This window comes from Leptonychotes weddellii, chromosome 6 (assembly GCF_054177405.1).
Source record: "Leptonychotes weddellii isolate Sample4059 chromosome 6, ASM5417740v2, whole genome shotgun sequence".
In the NCBI taxonomy this organism is placed as follows: Eukaryota; Metazoa; Chordata; class Mammalia; order Carnivora; family Phocidae; genus Leptonychotes; species Leptonychotes weddellii.
Window position 1 is genome coordinate 136115537 of NC_138374.1, and position 23729 is coordinate 136139265.

General features: G+C 59.6%; 1 protein-coding gene across 9 annotated transcripts in view; it reads left to right on the forward strand.

Moving 5' to 3' along the window:
* Nucleotides 1–23729, forward strand: part of ARHGEF11 (Rho guanine nucleotide exchange factor 11) — an 80892-nt gene that overhangs the window by 43716 nt on the left and 13447 nt on the right. For 6 of the 9 annotated variants that reach the window (XR_014146658.1, XM_081825382.1, XM_081825384.1 and 3 more), the window contains 18 exons: nt 2337–2386; nt 2993–3050; nt 3736–3914; nt 4645–4716; nt 9112–9231; nt 10625–10670; nt 11174–11250; nt 12300–12437; nt 14562–14636; nt 14852–14953; nt 15849–15947; nt 16940–16982; nt 17955–18051; nt 18179–18301; nt 20300–20323; nt 20516–20660; nt 20919–21018; nt 21725–21754. Coding sequence is in view for 8 of the 9 variants with exons in the window: in XM_081825382.1 (XP_081681508.1) it covers nt 2337–2386; nt 2993–3050; nt 3736–3914; nt 4645–4716; nt 9112–9231; nt 10625–10670; nt 11174–11250; nt 12300–12437; nt 14562–14636; nt 14852–14953; nt 15849–15947; nt 16940–16982; nt 17955–18051; nt 18179–18301; nt 20300–20323; nt 20516–20660; nt 20919–21018; nt 21725–21754 (1578 nt within the window). In the remaining variant the exon portion in view is untranslated. The remainder of the gene's footprint in view (nt 1–2336; nt 2387–2992; nt 3051–3735; nt 3915–4644; nt 4717–9111; nt 9232–10624; nt 10671–11173; nt 11251–12299; nt 12438–14561; nt 14637–14851; nt 14954–15848; nt 15948–16939; nt 16983–17954; nt 18052–18178; nt 18302–20299; nt 20324–20515; nt 20661–20918; nt 21019–21724; nt 21755–23729) is intronic. The other 3 variants (XM_081825383.1, XM_081825385.1, XM_081825387.1) reach the window with 3 other exon arrangements.

Below are 23729 nucleotides of genomic sequence, written 5' to 3' on the forward strand. Positions count from 1 at the left end.
GGGCCCCCGCACAGTGACGCTGGCGCATCAGCGATCGCTTGGCACACGTCACCATAAACGTCGAATAATGGAAAAGTTTTAGATACTGTGAGAATCACCGGACTGTCAGAGAGACGGGAAGTGAGCACCTGCTGTCGGGGCACCGGGCCAACGCGGGGTTGCCCCAAACCTCCCGTTTGTAAAAACCCAGCGGCGAAGCACCCCACGGCCGCGCGCGGCAAAACGAGGAAGGAGGTCGGGAGCAGGCCAGCATTCCACACTCAGTACATTGCAAAATGGGAAGAAAAATATTGGTAGTTTTGGGAAATAGTTGGGATTTGTTCATGGGGAAGGTGAAAGGAGACTTTCAGATTTATGACCCAAACGAGGTATGTGGGTCGCAGGAGGATGTAAATAGTCGCAGCTTGTGTGTTTGTGAGTTCCCTTGGGTCTGTGGCAGGCTTGTCTTCCTGTCTGAGGATGGAGCTCCAAAGAGATGCTTCTGTTCTCTGCTTCCCTCATTCTCCCTGTTCCCGGACTGGAGAGATGGCGGCTTGGTGGATGGACTGGGTGGCCAGAGGCTTGAGCACAGTCAGACCCGGACACAAAATGGCAGAAAGGTGGCTTGCCAGGGAAACCGGAGTTTTGGAAAGTGTGTGTCTGTCTGTCTGTGTGTGTCTGTGTGTGCACGTGCATGCGCGTGTGTTTGGGCGAGAAGACACGGAGAGACGACATCTGCGTCAGCATTGACCTCACAGGAGTAACGAAGTGGTTGTTACTGTCTCTCCCTGACGTGAGTCTCCTCTAGCTCACTGTTTCTCAGAGTGTGGTCGGTGCCGACAAGAGAGTCTCCCGGACCCCAGGGGGTGGGGGCTGCCGTCCTTGTCCCGAGGCCACGCCCAGAAGGACTGAATCACCCTCTGGCAAGGGGGCCAGGGGACGTGCCTTTGAACAAATTCCCCCAGTTATCCTCGTGCTCACTGAAGTCGGAGAACTTCTCTGGTTCCTTTACTCTGGAGACTGCTTTTCTTTGCAAAATCAGGCGAGACAGCGCTTTCCCACCTTTGGTTTCCAGACACAGCCTAGAGTGCTTTAAGCTCCTCACAAGTGCTCTTCCGTAAATAGCAGGCTGCAGATGGGGGTGTAATACTGAGTCCCTGGGTTGAAACCGAACTTGGAATGCATCTCCACTGTAGAAGCTCCTTTTAGACCAGAAGCATCTATATGTGCTTCGTGGGAGTTTTGTTTTGATCAGACAAATGCAGCTTACGGATTGAATGATCATCTGGGGCAGATTCACCAAAACACAGTCTGTATGCCACTTGTTAGCTTGCTTTGGCTCTCGTGCTGCTTACGCTTCGTCGATGTGAACCAGACCAGGACTGAGTCATTAGAAACCACACAGCGGTCACGGTGCTGTGGCCTCCAGCCGAGGGACGGCCTCCAGTAATGCACAGCAGGAGCTCCGAATCCCGCCCCTTTTAAAGGGAGAAACGGGGCACCCGGGCGGCTCAGTCAGTTAGACGTCTGCCTTCGGCTCACGTCATGATCTCCGGGGTCCTGGGACTGAGCCCCGCATCGGGCTCCCTGCTCAGCGGGGAGTCTGCTTCTCCACCTGCTTGTGCTCTCTCTCACTCTGTCTCCCAAATAAATAAAATCTGTTAAAAATAAATAAAAGGAGAAACTGCAAAGGGTCTAAAGCAAATTTTTTTTAAAGATTTTATTTATTTATTTGACAGATACATAGCGAGAGAGGGAACACAAGCAGGGGGAGTGGGAGAGGGAGAAGCAGGCTTCCCGCTGAGCAGGGAGCCCGATGAAGGGCTCGACCCCAGGACCCTGGGACCATGACCTGAGCTGAAGGCAGACGCTTCACCGACTGAGCCACCCAGGTGCCCTGGGTCTAAAGCAAATTTAAACAGACGATAAAGGAGTGGTCACTGTCATCTTTACTGGTGTGAACCCCAGAAGGAGGCTCTCAGGGCTCAGGAAGCAGTTTGAAAACTCCTGTTTTCACCCGTTTCTCCCTGTTCCTCTTGATAATTACTGTTACATTGACAATTACATGTAATAAGATAACTCATTCTTCCCACCGGATCGTGGGACCCATCCAGACATGTTCCGATAAAGCACACGTCTTGTCCCGGAGCCAGGCCTGCCCCTCTGGCTACCAGCAGCCTGGCGGCCAGCACGCCCCCTGCAGCTCACGGGATCGTCCCTGGAGCAGGGCAGGAGGCACACAGGCCTCTGAGGGCCTGGCACAAAGGGCTGAGAAGACGTTTTGGAGGGACTGCCGGGCAGGGTCAGTGACATCGGGAGGGGGGCTGGGCTCTGCTGACCAGGTCTTCTCCCTACAGGAGGGGCAGCCATGAGAGCTGGCGTCAGAGAGGGCGACCGGATCATCAAAGTGAGTGCCCCCCCTTCTGGCCGGCTCCCTCCAGCCTCCTGCCTCGCCCTGGGGTGGCTGGCCTCTGTGTTGGGGGCGGTGCCACGAGAGGACCCCAGGAATGTGGGGACCAGCCCCCGGGAGCCCCATCCTCGGCCCTTCTTGACTCTAAGTAACCAAGCTTCTGGAATGGGTTTTATTTTCCCATTTAACAAACAACAAAAATACACCTAAGATGGGGAGGCTGAGACCAGCAAGGGGCCCAGGGCCTTTGGACTCTGTCCCCACACAGTGCTGACCTGAGGGCCTTGCCATCTGCCACCTGCTGGGACCTGCCCGGCCTCTGGTGCCGCAGAGTCCTGGAGGCACTAAGGGAATCCTAGGCGAGGCAAGGCCTCAGCCCTCCAGGGAGGAGGAAGCATGCTGGGCGGGGGCGCGGGCCGGGGGCCGGAGGCTCACAGGCCAACCGGGAAGACAGACGTATAGCACATGTGAATGGAAGCAAAGTCCCAATGACCAGGGGGTCCTGCGGAGCATTGGAAAGTGGCTTTGTGAAGGAGTGGCGTTTGAGCTTCGGAAGGATCCCCTGCGTCCATCCTGCTCACTCCGTCGTTTGTCCCCCGACAGGTGAACGGCACCATGGTGACCAACAGCTCACACCTGGAGGTGGTGAAGCTTATCAAATGTGAGTCGGAGAGAGCGGAGCCCAGAAAGGGGGTGGGGGTGCAGGTGGGCTGGGGCAGCAGGCCCTTCGACCCGGGGCCTCCTTTGTGGGTGAGAGAGGCAGCTAGGATCACGTGTGTCATCTTGATCCACTGGGCCTGCCCTGTTCCTGCACGCCCGTGGAGACCATACCCTGCTGCACCAGCTCCCTCCAGGGCCACTCGCTCCCCTGTCCCCTCCACGGACAGCCTCCCTCAGTGGTTGCCTATTTGGGGGGAAAAGGCAGAAACATTCTGTTTGCAGCCAGGAAGACCCAACCATCAGGGCTGCCCAGGTAATCCAACAGAAGCAAGAGAGTTGAGGGAAGAGTTCACGGGTGGGCGGCCTGAGGAGGGCGGGACCTTCTGTGCACCAGGGGCTTGAGGGAAGTGAGTGAGGTGAAGGGCACGAGGGCCGGCCGCCCCTGGGGAGGGCAGCCACGTACCTGGGTGGAATTCTGCTTGGGCATCCTGCGTGAAGAACAGGAAGGAAGGGGTACCGGTGGAATTAGGGGGCGGCAGGGCATTGAAGTGTGGAGAGGTTTATCTGCAGAATTTTAAGCTTCGTGAAAGAAGGGAGAAGATGCCCCCCACCCCCTTTGTAGCTTGAGTGTCCACCACCAGGACCATGCGCCTTGAGCAAACCTCTCCTTGTCTGTCTGCCTCCAGCCGGCACCTACGTTGCACTGACCCTCCTGGGCTCTTCCCCCTCATCCGTTGGTGTCTCTGGGCTGCAGCAGGACCCTGCCCCCGCCGGAGCACCCCGAGTCGCCCCTGTGGTCCCCCCGCCGCCTCCACCACCACCTCTGCCCCCTCCACAGCGCATCACAGGGCCCAAACCGCTGCAGGTAACGGTCCTCGTGGTTACCCCGTGGGGAGGAAAGCGGGTTGTTTCAGGCGTGCTGGTAGGCAGAGACAAGTCGGAGAGCTGTGAAGAGCGTCAGCAGAACAAAACAAGGACTGGCCGCGTGGAAAGGGCCACTCCACCCTTAGTGTCCACCTTCCACGTGAATGCATCCGGCCTTCCCAGCCAGCAGCGGGCAACGTGCTTCCTCAATGGGGGGGACCCTACGGAGGCCCTTGGGGTGCCGCCCACCAGCAGGGAGGGCGGCACCCCTTCAGGCACGGACAGGGGCGTCCATTAAAGACCGTGGCCAGCCACTGTCACAAGACTGTGGGACACACGGACGAGTAGGGGGAAGGCTGCCTGAGGGACGAAAGGGGACAGAAGGGGAGCGGATCGGGAAAGCACAGGCAGCAGCAGGGGTGAACCCGGACGGGCAGCGGAAGGACAAGGTGCGGTTAGGAACGGGGCCGGGATCTGCACTCAGACAGAAGAACGAGCCAGCGGGCTGGGAACCAACTTGGAGCGGTTCGGTGCTAGGGGTGGTTGTCGCCAAGGCCTCTAGGAATTCGGGAGGGACACCCGGTGCCTGAAGTCTGCTGAGGGGCTGTGGGTCACTCAAACATACGGACGACCCCGACGGCTTTGCCGGCTTTTCCTGCCTGAGAACCAGCAGGTGGGAGAGAAGCTGCGAGGCTGCTCCCACCCTCACCACTGGTCTGTTCCGTTTCCAGGATCCCGAATTCCAAAAACATGCCACCCAGATCCTTCGCAATATGCTGAGGCAAGAGGAAAAGGAGTTACAGGTGAGGTCCTGCTGAGGGCCACTGGCCACGGCCTTGCTCTCGGGACACAGCCTGTCACCCCTAAACCCCAGCACCCGAAACTTGCGGCCCACTGAATGGTGGTTGTGACCATGGGATTCATTAAAGCAGAACTCAGGCAAGAAAGTGAACAGGGACCAGAGCTCCTGGGTAATAGGTTCAAATAGTGGACACACAGCCCCGTCCCAGCAGGAGATGGAGTGGGGAGAACACAGCAAGGGAACACCAGAGCCAAGGAAGGTCTCAGGGTCTCCAGTGGGGGGTGCAGGGGGCGGTGGGACCCCGTTGGTGGAGGGGGTGCGGTGGGGCAGCCAAGTCCTGGCCTGGCCCTTTCATTTCCGTTGAGCACATTTCCATCAGTGCCCACCTCATATAAAGCATTGTTTCAGGTCGTGTGGCACACAGACGTGGGAAGTTTAGACGGTTCTTGCCCTCAGCACAGCTCTGTTGTAGCGGAGAAAATTCACAGCGTAGTAGGAGAGTCAACGGGGGGACAAGGAAGAGAGCACTCCGTGAACGATGGGGACGCAGGGAGACTTCAGGGACAGAGCTGTGTTTCAGCTGAGCCTTGACGGGTGGGCCTTCTGCGAGCAGAACAGATGAGGCGGGTCCGCTGGTGAGTGGACAGCACAGGCCAAGGGCACGGACATGTGAAACTACGCTCCTGTGTTGGGCAGGATTGAGTTGCTGCTGCGTGCTGGGTGCTCGTGTGTGGGACAGGGGGAGCAGGGCGTCCGAGCAATGTGGGGGCAGAAGCTGGAGAGGTTACACAGAAAAGTGAGATGTGGAGCTTCCCTTCGTGGGGTTTGTGATCCAGTGGGGTATCTGTGGATGGATGGACATGCATGCATACCACGTTGTAGTAAGCGCAGACACTTAGAGAGCAACACGGAACGATCGGACAGACCTATCGCTCAGTCGAATAGAGTTTAGAGTCCAGAAGTTAAACCACACAAATACGGTCAGTTGAATTTTGACAATGGTGTCCAGACCACTTGGTAGAGAAAATCGTCTTCCACCCAATGGTGCTGGACCAACTGGCCATCCACATGCAAAGAATGAATGTGGATCCATACCTCACACAGTAAACAGAATATAATCCCAAATCGATCAAAGACAAATATAAGAACTAAAAGTGTTTTTTTTTAAACTGCAAAACTTGGGGCGGCTGGTTGGCTCAGTCATTAAGCGTCTGCCTTCGGCTCAGGTCATGGTCCCAGGGTCCTGGGATCGAGCCCCGCATCGGGCTCCCTGCTCCTCGGGAAGCCTGCTTCTCCCCTCCCACTCCCCCTGCTTGTGTTCCCTCTCTCGCTGTGTCTCTGTCAAATAAATAAAATCTTAAAAAAAAAAAAATTAAAAAATAAATAAAACTGCAAAACGCTCAGAAGAACACACAGGTGCAAATCTTCATGACCTTGGATTAGGTGGTGTTTTCCTAGATATGACACCAGAAGTAGAAACAACCAAAAAATAAATAAATTGGACTTCATCCAAATTAAAAACCTTTGTGCATCAAAGGACACAATCAGAAAGTAAAAAGCCCGCAGGATGGGAGAAAATACTTGTAACTCCTCTGTCCGATCCAGGGCTTGTGCTAGAGTACGTACAGGACCCTGTAAACATAACAGTAAAAAGAAATCCGAGCCAGTTGGTAAGTTGACAGAGGATTTGAACGGACAGTGAAGACGCACACAGGTGGCCGGTCAGCCAGTGGCGACTGGTCATCAGGGTGGTCCCAGTCACAGCCGCACCGTACACCCACCGGATGGTTGGAACCAAAACAACAGAGTCGCAGGTGTGGGTGAGGGGAGAAATTGGGGAAATCCTAGTTTATGTCCTGTGTGCTCGTTATCTAATGGATTCCCACCATTGCTGGTGAGGCCGCGGTCACACGGCCGCCGCGAACGCGCTTCGGGGGCTCATCAGAACAGCACAGAGACGCACAGAGACACGCTCCGTCAGCCCCACTCCCAGGTCTGACCCCGGAGAACTGAAACACATCAGACACAGACGTGTACGCGGACGTTCATGACCCCCCTCCCCGGGCGGGAGGCACTGCTTACAACACGAGAGGTGCTCAGGGAGGAGCCAGGAGCAAAAGGCCACAGGTTGTGTGAGTCCATTTAAAGGGAGGTCCAGCGTAGGCACGTCCACGAGGACACAGCGTAAATTAGTGGTTGCGGGGGTGGAGCGGGGAGAAGGTGGCAGCGACTGCATCCTGTCGGGTGGGGGCCGTCTCCGTAAACCCTGCGAATGTGTGCAGACCACTCAGTTGCACGCTTTAAAATGCTGAGGCTTATCTCATGTGAATTGTGTCAACAGGTTCTAAAATATTAAGCACACAGAAGCCCAAAAGAAGGAATAATCTGCAGGAATCAGGGAGGGCTTCCCGAGGTGGCACTTGAGTTTGGGTTCAGTCCGTGTCACTCTGGAAGGTGCGTTGGGCCTTGAACCCCACGCTGAGCTTGGTGTTTATTCTGAAGACCCTGGGATGGGTCAGAGGATTTTGAGCGGGCGTGTGATCACATCTCCGAACCCGTGTTCCCCAGAGACGCGTGTTCCGTGCGCAGACGTGCCCAGAGACCGTCCCGCGGCTGCTGTGTAGGAATCAGCACAGGGAGACACGGCCGGCCTGCAGGAGGGAGGTAGCAGGGCAGAAAGAACAAGAGATGCCCTGAGTCTGGGTGCTGGGACGGCGGCAAAGCCGGTGGTGGATGGAGGCAGGGGGCAGGGCAGGGTTTGCGGGGAAGACACGAAGGTCAGCTCTGGGTGCTCGCGGGACGTCCAGACAGAAAGACCGTCCACCAGCCGTGGAGATGAGGGGGTTGAGCCTCGAGGGAGAGGGTTCAGGTGTCCTCGGCGTGAAGGTGGTAGTTGGGACTGGGGACTAGGTGGGGTCCCCAAGGGTGCCAGTACAGAGAGGAGGAGAGCGAGTGGGGCTGGAATTTTGGAACTTGGTGCTTTCATGGCATACCACAGCCACCTGTCACATCACTGTTGTATTTGCTGTTACGTTCGGAATTTGTTTGTCCTTCTCCCCGTTCGACTAAGTAACGTACAGGCTAGGACCATGTCTCTGGGTATGTCCCCTGCGTGGCTGGTGCAGGCCCACGCGAGTTACGGGGCGCAGGGACTGGGCGAGGCTGCAGGCAGGCTGTGAGGGGGTGTGGGGGGCACCAGGATGGCCTTCCAAGGAGGGGGCGCTCGAGATGACAGCTGAGGCCCGGCCACGGGCCTGGCCCCGGGTCACCCGGCTCCTTGAAGGAGTCGGAGGGACAAGACTGTGTGCAGGCCTCAGGCTCTGGGCCCCGACGGTCAAGCCCTGTCTGGAGACATGTCCGTGGAAGGAAGGAGAAAGGGCCGAGGCAGCGGCTTGAAGGGTAATCAGAATTGATGTAAGGGCTTCATGCTGGCCACTGGGTTTTGTTTTAAGACCAGAAAGGAGCGTTCGTGCGGGATGAGGGGAAGGAACCATGGGATGGGGAGACTGAGGGTGCGAACAGTGTCTCCGGAGAGCCCCGGCGGCTGGAGGCAGAGCTGCTCTGTGGGGCCGGGGAGGGGAGGCCGCAGATGTCTGCAGTGCAACCAGGAAGCCCTACTAGAGGCCGCAGGCCACGGGCCTGGAGAGGCCGTCGGGTAGCAGGGAGGCCCGATGAGCTCCCAGAAAGTGTGCGCCCCCCAGCTTTATTTAACTGCGGGATGAGCCAGCTTTATCGGGCATTTCCTTCTGTGGTGCAGTAGTAGCTGCCTCCTGCAAAGGCTTCACGGGCAGTGTCGTCCGGGCCTCACTGCCCCCCGGCGGGCAGGGACCGACATCCCCGATACCTGGGAGGACGCAGGACAGTCTGCCAGGTCTGCACAGCCAGTGAGCCCGGGGGACGGAATTCAGAGGCAGGCCTCCCCGACTGCAAAGCCCAGGCTCTAAGCTCTGCATGCACACCGGGTGAGCACCAGGTGAGCCTCCGAGCGGCTCCCAGTAGCACCTGCGGCCAGACCGGGCTCCTAGAACTCTCGGTGCTGCGTGTGAGCTCCCTGTGTGGCCTACTCTGCAGACAGTGAACATCTGACACTTGAGCCAGAGCCAAGGGAGATTTCTTTAGGATGAGGCGTACGCCCAGCCTCGGACGGTGGTTCAGACTGGACGGGCCTTTGTGTCCTGTCTGCTAGCCCCGGTTGGCTCTCCGGGATGTTTCTCACCCTCTCTACACCTTTTTGTTCTCCTGAGTGACGGCCAGCTCCCGTGCATCTCCCGAAGGCAGAGCGCTCCCGTCTCGCCTCTTGGTTTTCGGGTAACTGCCTGTTCTCACCCCTGGGTGAGTCGTCCGTCCACTAACCACCCTCGTGCCCTTCCCCCCCTGTCGTCCTCACTGTCCCCAGCGTATCTGTGAGGTGTACAGCCGGAACCCCGCCAGCCCTCTGGAAGAGCAGATCGAAGGTGCCCGGAGGCGCGTCACTCAGCTACAGCTGAAGATCCAGCAGGAGACAGGGGGCTTCGTGGTGAGTGCCGCGGCCCAGCTCCAGGAAGGGTGCCGCACAGGTGGCCGCGGGGAGAACGAGGAGGAGAGCCTGGGCAGAGGCCTCCTGAGTCAGGCCGGGCCTCGACTAGTCAGCATTCAGCATCTTACAAAGAAACAAAGGGCAGCAATTCTTCGCTCGGCGCCACAGGGCTGCACACTGTGCGGGCGCTGGGGGCCCCTTTCTTGCGCTCCGAGAGCCTGCACTTGCGGCCTTGGTTTCGTTATCTGCTCCCTGCGGGGGGTGTGGCCGTTCCCACTCCGGTTGTACTCAGCCTCACGCGCCGCAAGCAGTGGGTCCCCTCGAAGGCCGCAGGCACCTCCCACGTTAGGCGTGGTAAGGGACCTGCACCGTGGAGCGGGGTCTGTAGGGAAACCCCAGGCAGGAGATGCCCTTACCTGATCCAGTCAGGGCCTCTGTTCCTGGCATCCTGCCCAGTCTCCATCGGGCCATAACCCTTTGGGCAAATGAGAAGGAACTCTCCGGAAACTAAGATCTCCAAGAATCATATTTGCCAAAGCCAGTAGAGGTTCTTCGAGGATCCTCTACTTTCTTTTTCAGACCATGCAGATCAGAATGCCTGGGAACCACAGGCTAATCAAATTTAAACTGCTCTACTTTCCGAAGGGCACGTCCATGTCACGTGGCCCACAGGCGCTCAGGTTCTGAGCTCACCAGCGCTAAGACTCTGGGGCAAGTTGCTTGAGCCCTGGGAGCCCCGTGTCCTCATCTGTGAGCTGGAGAGCCCACCAGGGCCTACCCGGGGGTTATGGTCGGAGCCGAAGCGTGCCGCCCTCCCGGGCCGTGCGTGTTTGCCCTGCCGCTGTGCTCGCGGGCTCCGCAGGGTGAGGCCGAAACACCGGCCGGGAGCGGCGGGGCTGAGCGCCAACCCTGGCATGGGTTGTCCTGCTGCGCGGCTTGGGCAGGTCACGCACAGTCTCTGGGCCCCGTTTGCTCACTGGTCACATGGGCCTCAGCATTGCCGAAAGCCTAAGTGAGACCCAGAAAAGCGTGCTTCGCGAGCGTGGGGCACAGTCACTGTGGTCAGTCCTTCAGAGGCCGCCCCTCCTCCTCTCCCCTCAGGCCCCGCTGGGGCAGCTCCTCAGTGGGTGCTGTGGGGCCCGGGGCGATAAATCAGTGAGTGTGGAGACTTTCTCTAAGGGCCAGGCTCCCTCTCCGGCGTTAGGGCTCACCGCCCTCCTCAGACTACCAACGAAGCAGTAGCCCCGCGGCCTGGGCACTTCTAAGGCAACGAACAGGAAAAGCCACTACTTGGAGCAGACACTGCTGACCGAGGGAAGGGCTGGCTGCAGGAAGGACTGAGTGCGGGAGAGGCTCGCAGAATGTGCCCACCCTCCTGACCTTTCTTTTTCAGGACGTACCCCCCCTACATGGTGACGCCAGCCAGAGAGCATCAGAAGGTGAGTCCCCCCCTCACCCCAGATCTCCAGCCCAGGTTTCCTCCCTGTTGTCCCTCCCCATGGGGCCGATTCAGGAAAGATTGGCTGTAGTCCCTGCTCTCCAAGCATTAGGATGGGGAGAGAAAGCAGCGTCCTCGCACAGGGACGGAGCCGTGAGGGCGTAAGCTTCCCACCCTTGGGAGAGCCAGGGCGCTACTGGGATGATGGGGGTCCAGACCCCAGCTCTCCTCCCAGCCCCTGGCGCTCTTGTGACCCGAAGTGAGTCGAGCCAGAAGAGGGGTGGGGTGGGTTGAGGGTACGACTCACGGTGACAGAGCCGTGGAGTCTCGTTCCAGGAGGTGATAGGTCCGGGCACAGGCCCTCAGGGAGGCGAAAGCCGGGTGTGGAGCATCTGACCTGAGGGAAACCAGGGAAGGAGGGAAGGTGGCGGCTTCGCCTTCCTGCCCCGCACGCAGACCCCCAGGCCACGGCACCACCTCCTGTGTAAACTGTTTGCTCCCCAGGCCAACTGTCTCTGGATTCCCAGGAGGGGGACAGCGGCTGGGACTCTGGGACAGAGCGCTTCCCCTCCCTCAGTGAGGTGAGTGCCCACAGGGGCCAGCCCCGTCTCAAACCCCGGTCGGCGTCCCCTGTCCAGGCGCCCAGAGGTCCTGCTGTGGCCGGTTGTGCCGCGGCCTCCGACCTGCCGCGGGTGCGCTTCGGCCACACTTCCAGCTCCCGGGGTTTTAGTCACTCTGCGCTGCGTGCAGGACCGTCAGACCCAGCGTCTGCTTTACCACCGCTCCGTTCCGTAGAGAGCCGGGCGGAGACAGCCGTGCGAACGGCTCGAGCCTCTGGGCACAGGGGAGCAGAGCCTCAGTCTCGGCCGCACACACGGGACTTCGGCTGCGGCCACGCCGTCTTAGATGCACACACAGAGCCGGCCGAGTCGGGGCGGCAGCCTCTCTCGCTCCCTCACAGATCTCACTCGAACAGCTCGTCTTTCCTGGAGGGTCAGAAGCATTTCAGCTTTCGGCCTCACGTTCCCTTCCAGCTGTTGTCTGCCTGCACATAGAAGCTGCAAATATAAAATTGCAAAGTAGAAGGACGACAGGACGGAAGAAGTCATAACGTCGTCAGTCAGATATCTGCTCAGCCAGGCTAATTAACACGCTTGAACTCTAACTTTAAATAATAGTTGGAATTGCATTTCCTTACTGCTGCCGCCTGTCCGTGGGGGACGGTGAGCGTATGTGCAAGGATCCGTCTGTGGGAAAGACCCCAAGAAGGGGCGGAGGGTCTTTGGTGACCCAGAGTCGACGTATCCTGAGGGCTGGTTGTCTGGGAGGTGGCCTGGCTTAGAGGGGACGGCTGCGGGCTGGGCTCAGGTGCCCGGGCTGCGTCCAGGGAATACCCCAGCGCTGGGTTCCCGGCCTTGAGCAAGTCTCGAGACCCGTCCGAGTGGTCGTTTTCCTCGTGTGAAGGGCGGGAAGGGAGTGGATCTGCCTCAGAGCACCATCCTGAGCACCGAGCAGGGTGCCACGCAGCCAAGGGCTCTGCGTAGCCCCGGGCGTGCGTGTGTGCGCCCCCGGGCATGGGCATTACCAGGCCAGCTGAGGGGCACTTTCTGGATGGGCTCTCTTCCTCCAGGCGCTGATGAATCGGAACTCGGCACTGTCGGACCCTGGGCCGGACAGTCCCCGAACCTCGCCTGTGATCATGGCCCGGCTGTCCCAGCACCACCGGCGGCAGGGCTCGGACACAGCAGTGCCCAGCGCCAGCGACCAGGTGAGGGGCCCAGAGCCCCCTGCAGTTCTCCCTCCCCTCCTCCAGAACCAGCTTCCCCAGGCCCGGCCAGGAATACTCAGGCTAAACCCCCTTTAAGGGAGACTTTGTCTAGAGAACGGAAGTGAGGGAAGAACGTGGTACGAACAGGCACTTGAATGGGCTCCGTGTGAGGACACCTGAACACCTCCACAGGGAAGGGACGAGAAGGGACGTGGAGGAGCAGAGAGCGTCTGTGTGGAATGGCAGATAGGTTTGTTTGGTGTCTCCAGAATACTCACGTTCAGTTTTCTCTTTCTTTAGCAAAATCCTTTGTCTTACGCAAAATCTTTACGTTTGGCACGCTAATATAGGAACCAAATAAAAGCTCAGCTACCCTGGGACCGGCCCCAGGCGTGTCCGCCCTCCAGGGCGCTTCCCTGTGGCCCCGCGGTCCTGAAAGCCTGGTGTGGACACCCCTGCCTACAGGGGGTAGACTAGGTGCAGGGGGGCGTCAGGAGGAGCGTTTTGGGCTCAGTGCAGGGACTCCAGCTGTTGAGGGGATTTGCCTGACGTTGTGGAGCCAGAAGCTGGGTCACTGCGTGTGAGCAACACGGCGAGAGCTCCTGGTTTTGAAAAACAGCGTTTTTTAGCGTTCACCGGCCGCCGGCCCTCCCCGGGGTGCTGCGGGGTCGTGGCCCGTGCACATCCTGCTCTGGAGCGAGGGCTCCTCGGGCGGCTGATGGGAGCAGGTGTGGAGTAGCTTGGTCGTGGGGGTCCTTTCTCCCGTCCTCTGAGAATTGTTGAGGGTGTTACCTTTGAACGGAAGGAGCGGCCTCAGCAGGGCCCCAGTTTCTGAGTCATAATGTGTGCTGATGGGGGTGGGGCCGGGGGGACCGTCTGGGCTCAGCAGCAGCAGGTGGAACCTTTGGAAACTCTTACTTTCTGTTGCATCACTGTACAACGTCTATTTTTGTTTAATAATGAGCATCTTCTGCTTTCTGTAATGAGAAAAACTGCGTATTTGTAAAGACTCCCGCTCACAACAAGCAAAAACCTGGTGTTTTCAGGTTTCACCCGAGAGCCAAGTAGAGTCACAAGTGGCCATCTAGTGTCCCCTGGGGGCCCCACGGTGTCACGGGACGGGGGAGGCCCGGGATGTGGCCTGCCTCTGCGTTCAGCCTCTGCGGGCCTCACTTTTTCATTTGCCACTGAGTGCCAGACTCTGACATGCCTTCTGGGTCTCGGGTTCTGTGTGTGTCACGCTGAGCGGAGGGTCCACCAATATCCAGGAGAACAGGAGGAGTGAGGGACACCCGGGAGGCGCCGTCAGGTGAAGCCGCTTGAGCGAGCGGGGGTGGGAGGCATCTGAGGCCTGGAAGAGAGTGGGCGTGGGGGATCCAGGTGGGCTCCAGAGCAGGGCCCTTCTTGGCGCATCCCTGGAAATGAGGTAGATTGCACTGAGTGGAAAACGTAGTTGGGAGAAAAGGTCTGAAAGCCCAAGGAACCTCCAGGAGAAAGCTTGTCCAGGGAAGCATCTGGAAGGCCTGTGCGGCACAAGCACTGTCGTCATTCCTAATATCGGCACACCAGGTAGGCTTAGGTCTTTAGTGAAATTGGCACGAGGAAGAAAACCACACCGAGAAGCCTGGATTTGAGACCGGTCATGGAGATCCACCGGAGACCCTTGAGCAGGCCGCGCTGGGGAGAGGTCAGCTCCATCCCCTCCGTCGTCTGCCTCCGGGAGGCAGAGAGAGGCCCCGAGCTGTCTTGTGACAGAGACCGGTACCTGCAGGCGCTGGTGCACGCCGTGGTGGGCGCGGGCGTGGCTGCCGAGGGGACAGAGAGCCCCAGCCCGCCGTCCGCGGGAGCCGCCGCCCCCCAGAGCTTTCACAAACAGGAAGAGCACGCCTTCTCTCGCTTCCCATGCCCGAGCACACGTGCCCCGGCGGCCCCGCCCGGGAGCACTTGACTTCCACAAGTGGAAATCGTGGTTCTTGCCTCTGAGATTTGGGGGAGGTGGGGAGATGCCAACGCTCGCCAGACCCGTGTGGTCCTCCCTGCCGCGCCGTCCCCACACGCGTGTCGTGGAGGGCTTGGACGCCTGTCCCCTAACTTCTCCTCCCTGCGACCGGCCTCTCTCCCCAGGGCGCAGACCAAAGCCCGAAGCCTTTAATTATTGGCCCAGAGGAAGATTATGACCCGGGTTATTTCAACAACGAGGTAACGGTTTCCTGGCTTTCTCCTTTCGTCACGGTCACACCAGCCGCTGTTGACTGGAAGCAGTCGGAGCTGCCGCGGCCGTGAGGGGACGCGGGGTGGGCGCCGCAGCTTGTCAGCCCGGGCCGGCGGGGGCCATGGGGGCCAAGCTGCAGCAGGCCACACTACTGTGCCCTGCGTCCACGCACAGCAGCTGCCCCCGCCCTTCTGCCCTGCAGAGCGACATCATCTTCCAGGACCTCGAGAAGCTGAAGGCACGGCCAGCTCACTTGGGTGTTTTCCTGCGCTACATCTTCTCTCAGGCCGACCCCAGCCCGCTGGTAAGTCAGGGGCGTCGTCTTGACTGAGGCCCGCTTGTGCCCTCGCTTCTGCTCTTGAGAGAAGTCGGATCCGCGGGCAGCGGCAGGTGGCTCAGGGATGGAGACAGAGCCGAGAAGGTGCAAGATTAGCAGGAGGGACTGCATGTAGTGTGGGGAGGAGCGAGGCCGGGACACCTGCCACGGTTCTCGGTCCACTCGGAGGACACGGTCTCTCTAGGGCAACACTGGGGATTGCAGACCCGCGACGTTACCGTGGGGAGGCTCAGCGGAGGGGCAAGGTGACAAAGGTGATGGGGTGGTGTGTGCAGGGACGGGGCTCAGGGCCACCAGCCTCAGCAGCTTTTCTCATGCTGCTCTGGGCTCAGAGGAAAAGATGGACAAGAGAGGAGGATGTTGTGTCCCTCACAAGACCCAGACCGCTGTTTTCCTGCGGGGCTGACCGCCATTGGGAGCCAGGGTCAACATCATGCGCCCAGCAGGTGCCCACTGAGGTGCCCACTGAGCACTTGACACGAACCTTAGAAAACAAGATACAAACAAGTACGAGGCAAAGGCTCAGGTGTGGGGGGATGCAGAGTCCAGGGTGCTTGTGCTGGAAGCTGCCGGGCTGAGGCTGGCGCTGATTTACCGGAGGGTTCGGAAACTTGAAGCCAGGGCTTCTCAGCCTCCGCGTGGCCATGTTGAGCTGTAGGATTGCTTGCTGGGGGCTGTCGTGTGCATCTTCCGTTCTCAGCCGGGTCACAAGACTGCGCCCGCCAGGTGCCCCAGCACCTCTCCCGAGAAGGGTCACAGATGGCTCCAGGCACCGCCCGTTGTCCCCTGGGGTCAGAATCCCGCTCCACGGAGTGGAGACGTGGGGAACCGCTGCTCTAACCCATTTTCTCTCTTCTCCTAGCTTTTTTACCTGTGCACAGAAGTTTATCAGCAGACAAACCCCAAGGATTCCCGTGGCTTAGGAAAAGACATCTGGAATATTTTCCTAGAGAAAAATGCGGTAAGGCAGTCACGGATTGAATTACAGTATTATTGGATTCTTGGGGCCACTCGGGAGCAGAGGAAGAACGAAGCCACACATTTAGGCCGGATGGAGACAGGTTTTTGAGGAGAAGTCGGGGCTGAGGGCTCCTGGGTCCTGTTCGCGGCCCTGCTGTCAACCCTGAGCCCCTGACCTGGCCCCTTCGTTCCACGTGTGCCAGGTAGAAGGCACATTGCCTGCCCCCTGGGCCAGTGCTGGCTCCCCCCAGCCCTCCCTGCCCGCCCATCGGGGGACGAAGCAACAGAGGCACAGAGACCCCCGATGGTGGTGGAGATCAGTGAGCCAGATGAGGAGCCAGGGTTCTGACACTCAGCGCCCTTGGGGATCCTGCCCAAAGCAGGGTTCGCAGGGAGGAGGCCCGGAGTGTGCGGGCAGAGGAGCGCTGTGCATGTGGACAGGGCCGCAGAGGTGCTCACCCACACAGGGCATTGTGGGCCTGCAGTCTGACCAGCTACGCTAATGCCCAAGTGACTTTCAGTTCCACAGCGTAAGCTCGCGGGATTAACGAGTCCTGTGCTCCCCAGGACTTCCGTGCCTGTCCCGTTGTGTGGGTCTGGAGGAGGGGTGGCCCTGTAGGGGTGGTGGACTCAGCCTGTCCCCGCTGCCAGGTCCTCGTGCTCCGTGCTTACTGGGTCACTCGGCCACAGGGGGAGCAGAGGAGAGGGCCCAGTGACGTTTCTGCGTTGCTGTGGAGTCGGCAGCAGTAGGGAACCCGTAAACCCACACGGGCTACCCCGGAAGATGGCCTGCTGGCCCTGTGGCTTCAGATTCCATTTCTCAAATGCCGTAACCTCGTGTGAAGGCTTACAAGGAGAGAGCAGGGAGGACGGGCAGCAGGTGTCGCAGAAGAAGACAAGGGGGTGTTGGGAGGCCTTCCTTGCCGCGGGGCAACATCTCCCACGCGCCCTGGGCTGTGGGTCTCACCGCCCGCCCCCACTCCTCTCTTCTAGCCGCTGAGAGTGAAGCTCCCAGAGGTGTTACAGGCTGAAATTGGTAAGTTGGCTCATGGGCCACTTAGTCTCATCCTGGGCCCTGGGGGCACCAGAGCAGAGGGCGCGTAGCCCGTCTTTGGGCACCCCTTCCTCTAGGAGGGGGAGGTGGCTGGCGGACAAGCAACCATGGGACAGGCCCTGCCTGGGGAGCTCGTGCCAGGAAGGGAAGACGTGACCCCGTGAGACATGCGCTCGTTTCCGCCAGTCGTCCCCGGGGCCTTCCTGGGCCCTGCAGGGCCGTCTGTACCAAGGGGTGGTTGGACTTGAGGGATTCCTAAGCCTGGCCGATCATTAGAATCCCTGAGGGAACTCTGAAAAATCCAGAAACCAGGGCCTACTCAGTCCCACCTCAGGGTCGGGATCTGCGGAGCATTTTTGTTTTTGTAAGTTCCTCACTGATCCCAGAGCAGCTGGTCCAGTGAGGAGCCGGCCGGCTGGGTGGTCGCTCCGTTCCCTCTCGCTCTCAGGTCGTGAGTAGAAAAGCTGAGGGAAGGCGGCATAAGAGGGCGTCAGCCTGAGGAGCGGGTCCCAGGCAGCTTGGGAGGATAGGTGTCCCACGGCCAGGGGGTGAACGGAGCTGGACGGACACTGGTCCTCACCCACGTGACGCTGCTGCAGGGACAGGACGGACCCCGCCAGGGTCACATGAGGTGCTTACCGGGCAGCCACCGAGAAGGAGAGGTTACCACTGTGCCGGCAGAGGGCAGCCCTCGGCACATCTGACAGCAGGCAGGGCTTTAAGGTCCTTCCACGTCATGGAGTCTGGAACGCCCGGGTGTCCTGTCCTCGCCTTGGGACCCGGACGGCAGGGCTCCAGTCCTGGATTCAGGAGTGACCGGCTGGGTCCAGGCCTCCGCCTCCCTTGGCTCACAGGAGGGCGGAAAGCCGGCCTCCCTCCGGGCCACAGGGGGCTCCGCAGGCGCGGCCCCCGCCTCCCGACACCCCGTTTGTGTCTTCCCTGGGTTCCCACCAGACTTGCGTCTGCGCAGCTGTGAGGATGTCCGCACCGCGCTCCGTGACGCTCAGGAGGCGGCCATGCCCGAGATCCAGGAGCAGATCCAGGACTACAGGTGCTGACCCGCCGCCCCTCTGCCTGCCCGCCTGCTGGCCCCGTGTCCCCCATGCGTGCGCACGCGCCTCGCTCCTTCTGGGCCTCTGCCGGGCACCTCTGTACGTTCGTCTCTTTCTCTGGCTTAGAACAAAGCGCACCCTGGGGCTTGGCAGTCTGTATGGAGAGAATGACCTGCTGGACCTGGACGGGGACCCTGTCCGAGAACGCCAAGTGGCCGAGAAGCAGCTGGCCGCCCTGGCAGACATTCTGTGAGTGCAGAACAGATGCGAGTGTTCGTGGGTCTGTTCCCCGACGTCTCCCCTCCATGCCTGCCGGCCCTCCTTCCGCTGAAGGATGGGGAGAGCGCGCACTCCACGCAAGGTGCAGGGCCCGGGGCTGCCCACGAGGACTCGGGCGTTAGGAGCTTCTGCTCCCTTCCGAGCCCTCTTCCCGCCCGCCCTGCCTCCTGCCTGGATGTCCCGTGGACACCAGCGGGAGGGCCACGCCACAGGTCTGCTATGAGTGCTGCCTTCAGGAGGCAGATGAGCTGGAGACGGAGGGTGGGCCGTATTTAACTGATGGCATCAGAAGACACCTAACTCTCCGAGGAAGGAAGTCGCGGCCCGTCCTCCCGGCGTCACCCACGTGACTTTGGGCACGTAGGCTTCGGTCGTGTGTGACCTTGGTCTCAGCTATAAAATGACAAAAGCAGACAAGACGTCTTCGGAGTCTTCATGCTGCCATTCCGTGCAGCGAGATTTATGGAGTCTGTTCTAGGCTCCTGGGATGTGTTCGTGAGCAAAACAGCAGTTCCCATGGTGCTGACGTTGTAGCAGGAAGAGAAAGCAGCGTTTGATAAATAAGCAAGATCTGTAACATGTTCGAAATGAGGGGGAGACAGCAGGCCGAAGGAAGGGGTCCGGAGCACAGAGCTGGTGCATGGCAGATTTAAATAGCGGTGTCAGGGCGAGCCGCATCCAGAGAGTAACGCTAGAGCACCTGAAGGAAGTGGGGCCGTTGCCCTCGCTGACATCTGGGGGAAGAGCATCCCAGGCAGAGGGCAGCAGGGCAGGGTAGGCGCCTGCTTGGCATTTGGGGGCAGCGGAGGGCAGCTTGGCCAGAGCATGTCGAGAAGGTCTGTGCTGACCTCAGAGGTGACGGGAGGGCGGCCACAGAGCCTGAGAACGCTTGTATGGACGGACAGATGGACAGAAGGGGAGCCGGGAGTGGGGCTGGGCTGTGGGTGGAGGGTGGTGGGGAGCAAGGGAGGGTCCCAGGCGAGGGGTTGCACGGGAACCCACGTGGTAGGGGTTGGGACGAAAGATGCAGTGAAAAGTGGTCAGTCCCAGGGGTATTTTGATGGTCGAGCAAACAGGCATTTCCTAAAAACTGAGTGTGGATTGTGGGAGAGAGAAAAGTCAGGGAAGACTCTGCAGTTCATGCCTGAGCCGCTGGAAAGACCAGGTGCCATCAGCCGAGACCGGGTGGCTGTGTGCAGGGCAATTCGCGGTAGCCAGTCGGGGCTCCGTGTCAGACCGCACCCTGGAGATCCCGGGACGCGGCCTCAGGGACGGTCTTGCAGCGGATCAGGGCACACGGGGGCATATTCTTGGAAACAGCCCCCTGGCCTTCAGCCAAGCCTTGGACCTTTCTGGGCCTCAGTTTCCCTAGCGGTCTGATGGCAAGAATCAGCCTGACCGCTCCAAGGGTGAGCACAACACCAGCCTGTGCTTGTTCTGAGGTCCTCACGCCCAAGAGTCCCATGGCATTATCACCGGCAGCATGGGCACCCGCTTGTGATGGGGTGAAGCAGGGAAGCTTCGGTCTCACAAGATCTGGTATCTGCTCGTGCGGTTTGAGAACTCAACGAGTTAGTACGTGTCGAGTGGTGCCTGGCTGGTAGCGCACCCTCTAGCGTCCGTTGCTCTTACCATTTGCCTGGTAAATAGGCTCCCCTGGATCCGGTCTCAGGGTGCGACCTTCTGTCGTCCTTCAGCGGGGCGCGGCGCAAGCCCCTTCCTCCATAATACCTCCCGAGGCCATGTTTGCCGCATCCCCTTCCTTTTAGCTGGAAGGACATCACCGTCGCTGTGCGGAGGCCCCCAGGGGAGCGAGGGCTTTCACCTCCTGGGCCCCACGCTGGCTCAGAGCTGCGACCAAGAGTCGAGGCCCGGCCTCCCTCCCCCACGGCCCCCATCCTCCATGTGTGTGCGGCGGACACACCTGTGCCCCACAGTGCGAGTCATCTGTCCTTTCTTTTGTTCCAGGTCCAAGTACGAGGAGGACAGGAGGTGAGTGAGTGTGCGGTGTGCCGGCCATCCTCCAGTCACAGGGGGGCCCGTAGCATCGGGGGTCACGGTCTGAGTGTAGCCCTGGTCACAGCGGGGTCATGGGGTCCAGGCCGCTGCTGCTCGGGGACCACCGCCTGGGTGGTGGGGACAGCTCGAGCGCTCTGATGGCCCACGCCCGCCCCTCTCTCGCAGCACCCCCATGGACTTCGTCCTCAATACCTACATGAGCCACGCCGGGCTCCGTCTCCGAGAGGCTCGGCCTTCCGGCACGGCTGAAAAGGCCCAAGCAGCTACCGACAAGGACAAGTGGCTGCCCTTCTTCCCGAAGACCAAGAAGGTGACAGAGCTATCTAGACAGCATCATCTGGTGCGGTTCTCTGCAGCGGGGCAGGCTGGGAAAGCCCCCCCATCACGGCCTTCACAGGGGCGTCCGTGAGAACCCACAGACTAGCTCAGACCCGGGCCGGAAGCACCCATGGTGGCTCAGGAACAGGCGGGAGTCAGCTTTCTAGTTAGTTGTTTGGGGCGAGTCTTGGGGCCAGCGGCCGCGTCTACAGATTGGGACCTTCTCCAAACCCCGTGTCTCTTGTCTCAGCAGAGCAGCAATTCCAAAAAAGACAAGGACGCCTTGGAGGACAAGAGGCGAAACCCTATCCTCAAGTACATCGGGAAGCCCAAAAGCTCTTCGCAGAGCAGTGAGTCGGGGGGGCGGGGGGCAGCGGCCGGGGCGGGGGCGCAGCCACGTGCCCACACGCCACTTCCTATCAGTGCTGCTTAGTCTGCCCTGTCAGGCGCGTGCGGCTCTTCCAGGTACAGGGACCAGGAGGCCTTGCCGGTGCCTGGGCCTGAGTCCAGGAACTCAGAAGCCTGTTGTAGGAACAACCACACGGAGGAACATTCCCCGCCACGGCAGGCCCTGGCGGCAGTAGATGCCCCCTTCACCTTCTCCAGTGGGCTTCGTCCGTGCCCCAGGGTGTGTGGGGAGCACGTGTGGGCCCTCGGCGGGACGTCCGAGTGACCGTGCAGCAGAGCTAGGCGGATGGGGGCAGGTTTGGGGCCCAGAGGCCCCCCTGCTGCTGCCGCTTACCCGGAACTCGGGTGGGCTGGTCACGGGTCTTCCCAGCCCTGTCCTTGGTCTGGAACTTGCCACTGGTCCCCAGTCAGTATCCTCAACCCCCAGCATGGGTCTTGGGAATCTGGGAAGGGCCCTGGGGTGGGCCGGCGGCCCTTTCTGAAATTGCTGCCAGGGGTGGGGGTTCGGGGGGGGGGACTCTTCTCTATCAGATCTGAGTTTTGCCACTATCTTTTCATTTTCCAGCTTGATGTAAGTTTTGTTTTGAGTCTTGAGACATTAATTTGACTTTTCATGGTTTACTTTTGTTTTTGTTTGTTTTCTTTTAGCATTTCATATTCCCTTGTCCCCTGTGGAAGGTAAAAGGACCATTTTCTGTGGGTTTTTCTTTGCTTTAGCTTTGAGTTTCCATCTCTCAAGTCTGTGTCTCCTTCTCTGCCTGTCCACCCCCTCCTCCGTCCATCCATCGCCTCCTCCGTCTGTCCGTCCTTGCTGCCCCAGCGGCCCTGTGACACGGTCCTCCCCGGGCGCTGCTCTTTCTCTCCCTCCCTTCCTCTGGAAGGTCCGGGGCTCTGTGTGCACGCGGGAGGCCGCATCCCGCACGAGCTCCTCAGAATTTTGTTTCCATTGAAATAATAACCAAATCCTCATTTTTGAGGGTTATGCGGGCTTTCTTTAGTAGACAGCGGTCTGTAACGGTTCTTTGGGGCCTTTTATTGTCTGTCACCTGCTCTGCTTAAGCCTTCGGGCGTGGCCCCTCCCTGCCCCTGACTCATGGTGACGGTCAGAGAGAATGCCCCCACCGTGTGTGTGTGGCTCTGAGCACAGAAAAACCACATCCTCCGCGTCACCGCAAGAGGCTGAGAGCCTCCAGGCGGGTGAGCACAGATGCTGTGGGTGCGGCCCCCACGAATACAGCCACGTGCCTGGTACCAGCTAGTTCTGCAGTGGGTCTGTGGAGGAAGAGCTGTGGGATGCAGTCAGGAACTTGTCCGGTCGCTAGAAATCATTTTATGTAAAGTGATGGCAGAAAATAATGATTTTCAAAATTATTTCAAAGTTTTAACTTCCTAAACCCATTATGCTGCTTTAAATTAGAAAAACTTTCAAATTCTGAGAAAAGGCTTATAAAACAGTGGAAAAATAAAAGAATGGCCTTGACTCCCAGGCCCTCAGTTCTTCCACGCGCCCCCGCCTGTCCGCCCTGCCCAAGAGCGAGCGGCCCCGAGAGCGAGCGGCCGGCCAAGCTGCCGGAGCCCAGGGAGGGGGGGTGGCCTGGGCGTCCACCAGCTCGGCGAGCTAGAGCTTCCCGCGGTAGTTCAGGGATTGGGTTTGGTGTTCTCGAGTTCCCGGGATATCAGAAGAGTCTGGATCCACATCTGAAGGCCACACCCCTCCTAGAGGTAGATGCCCCAGCACTGAGCACTGGACCGTTTGGGGTGATCAGCTGTCACCCCTGATTAGCAGCAACCGTGTCTGATTGTTAATAACATGGAGTTTACTTCTCTCGTTTCCCTGTCATCCGGAGAACGGAGGAGGGAGGACAGAGGACAACCAGTGAAAAATGGGCTCATTTTAGCAAATTGTGCTCCTTCCTGCCTGTTTTTCCCATTACCCTGACTCAAGTATGCCGGCTGCCAGACCACGCCCATCCCTCACACGGGGTGCAGCTACATGCCGAGGACACGTGGCCCACGGGAGGGGAGCGGGGGCTCAGCCAATGGCCGCCTGTCCCAGGGTGTTCCTGGGCCCCACACGGTCACCCAGCAGTGCTGCATGGCTGACCCTGGGTCAGGCGGATGTGGCCCTGTCCCCAGAGTGGGGGTGAGGGTAGCAGCCCCTCGGCCGGACACATCCTTACAGCCACCTCTTACGCAGTTCTGGGAAACTGTTACCCCAGCTGCCTGCCCAAAGGATATTTAGTTCTGCTTCCTCTGGCCTGGACGCTTTCTTACAAAACCCGAGTTTGGCTATTTGGGGAGATTTGTACATTATCTTAGGCGGGACCCCAGTTAGTGTGGGTAGGATCAGGGCCTCGCCCGCCTCCCGGCCCCCTTCGCTCTGCTGTTGGTCTCAGGCCCATCGGCCCTGGGAGCCCAGCTCCTGTCCTGAGGTCCCTGGAGCTGAGCTCACTGTCTTTGAGGAGGAGAGCCCCCCTGCAGGGCATCACATGAGCCTTTTGACTTTCTTACCTGTCCTCTGTTTCTTTAAACAAGAAACACGTGAGAGAGAGAGAGTGGCCACCCATGCTGCTCTGCACATTAGTGGGAGAGGACCAGGAGCTAGTCCAGAGGACGAGTCCCAGGAGCTATCCAGAGGACGAGTCCCAGGAGC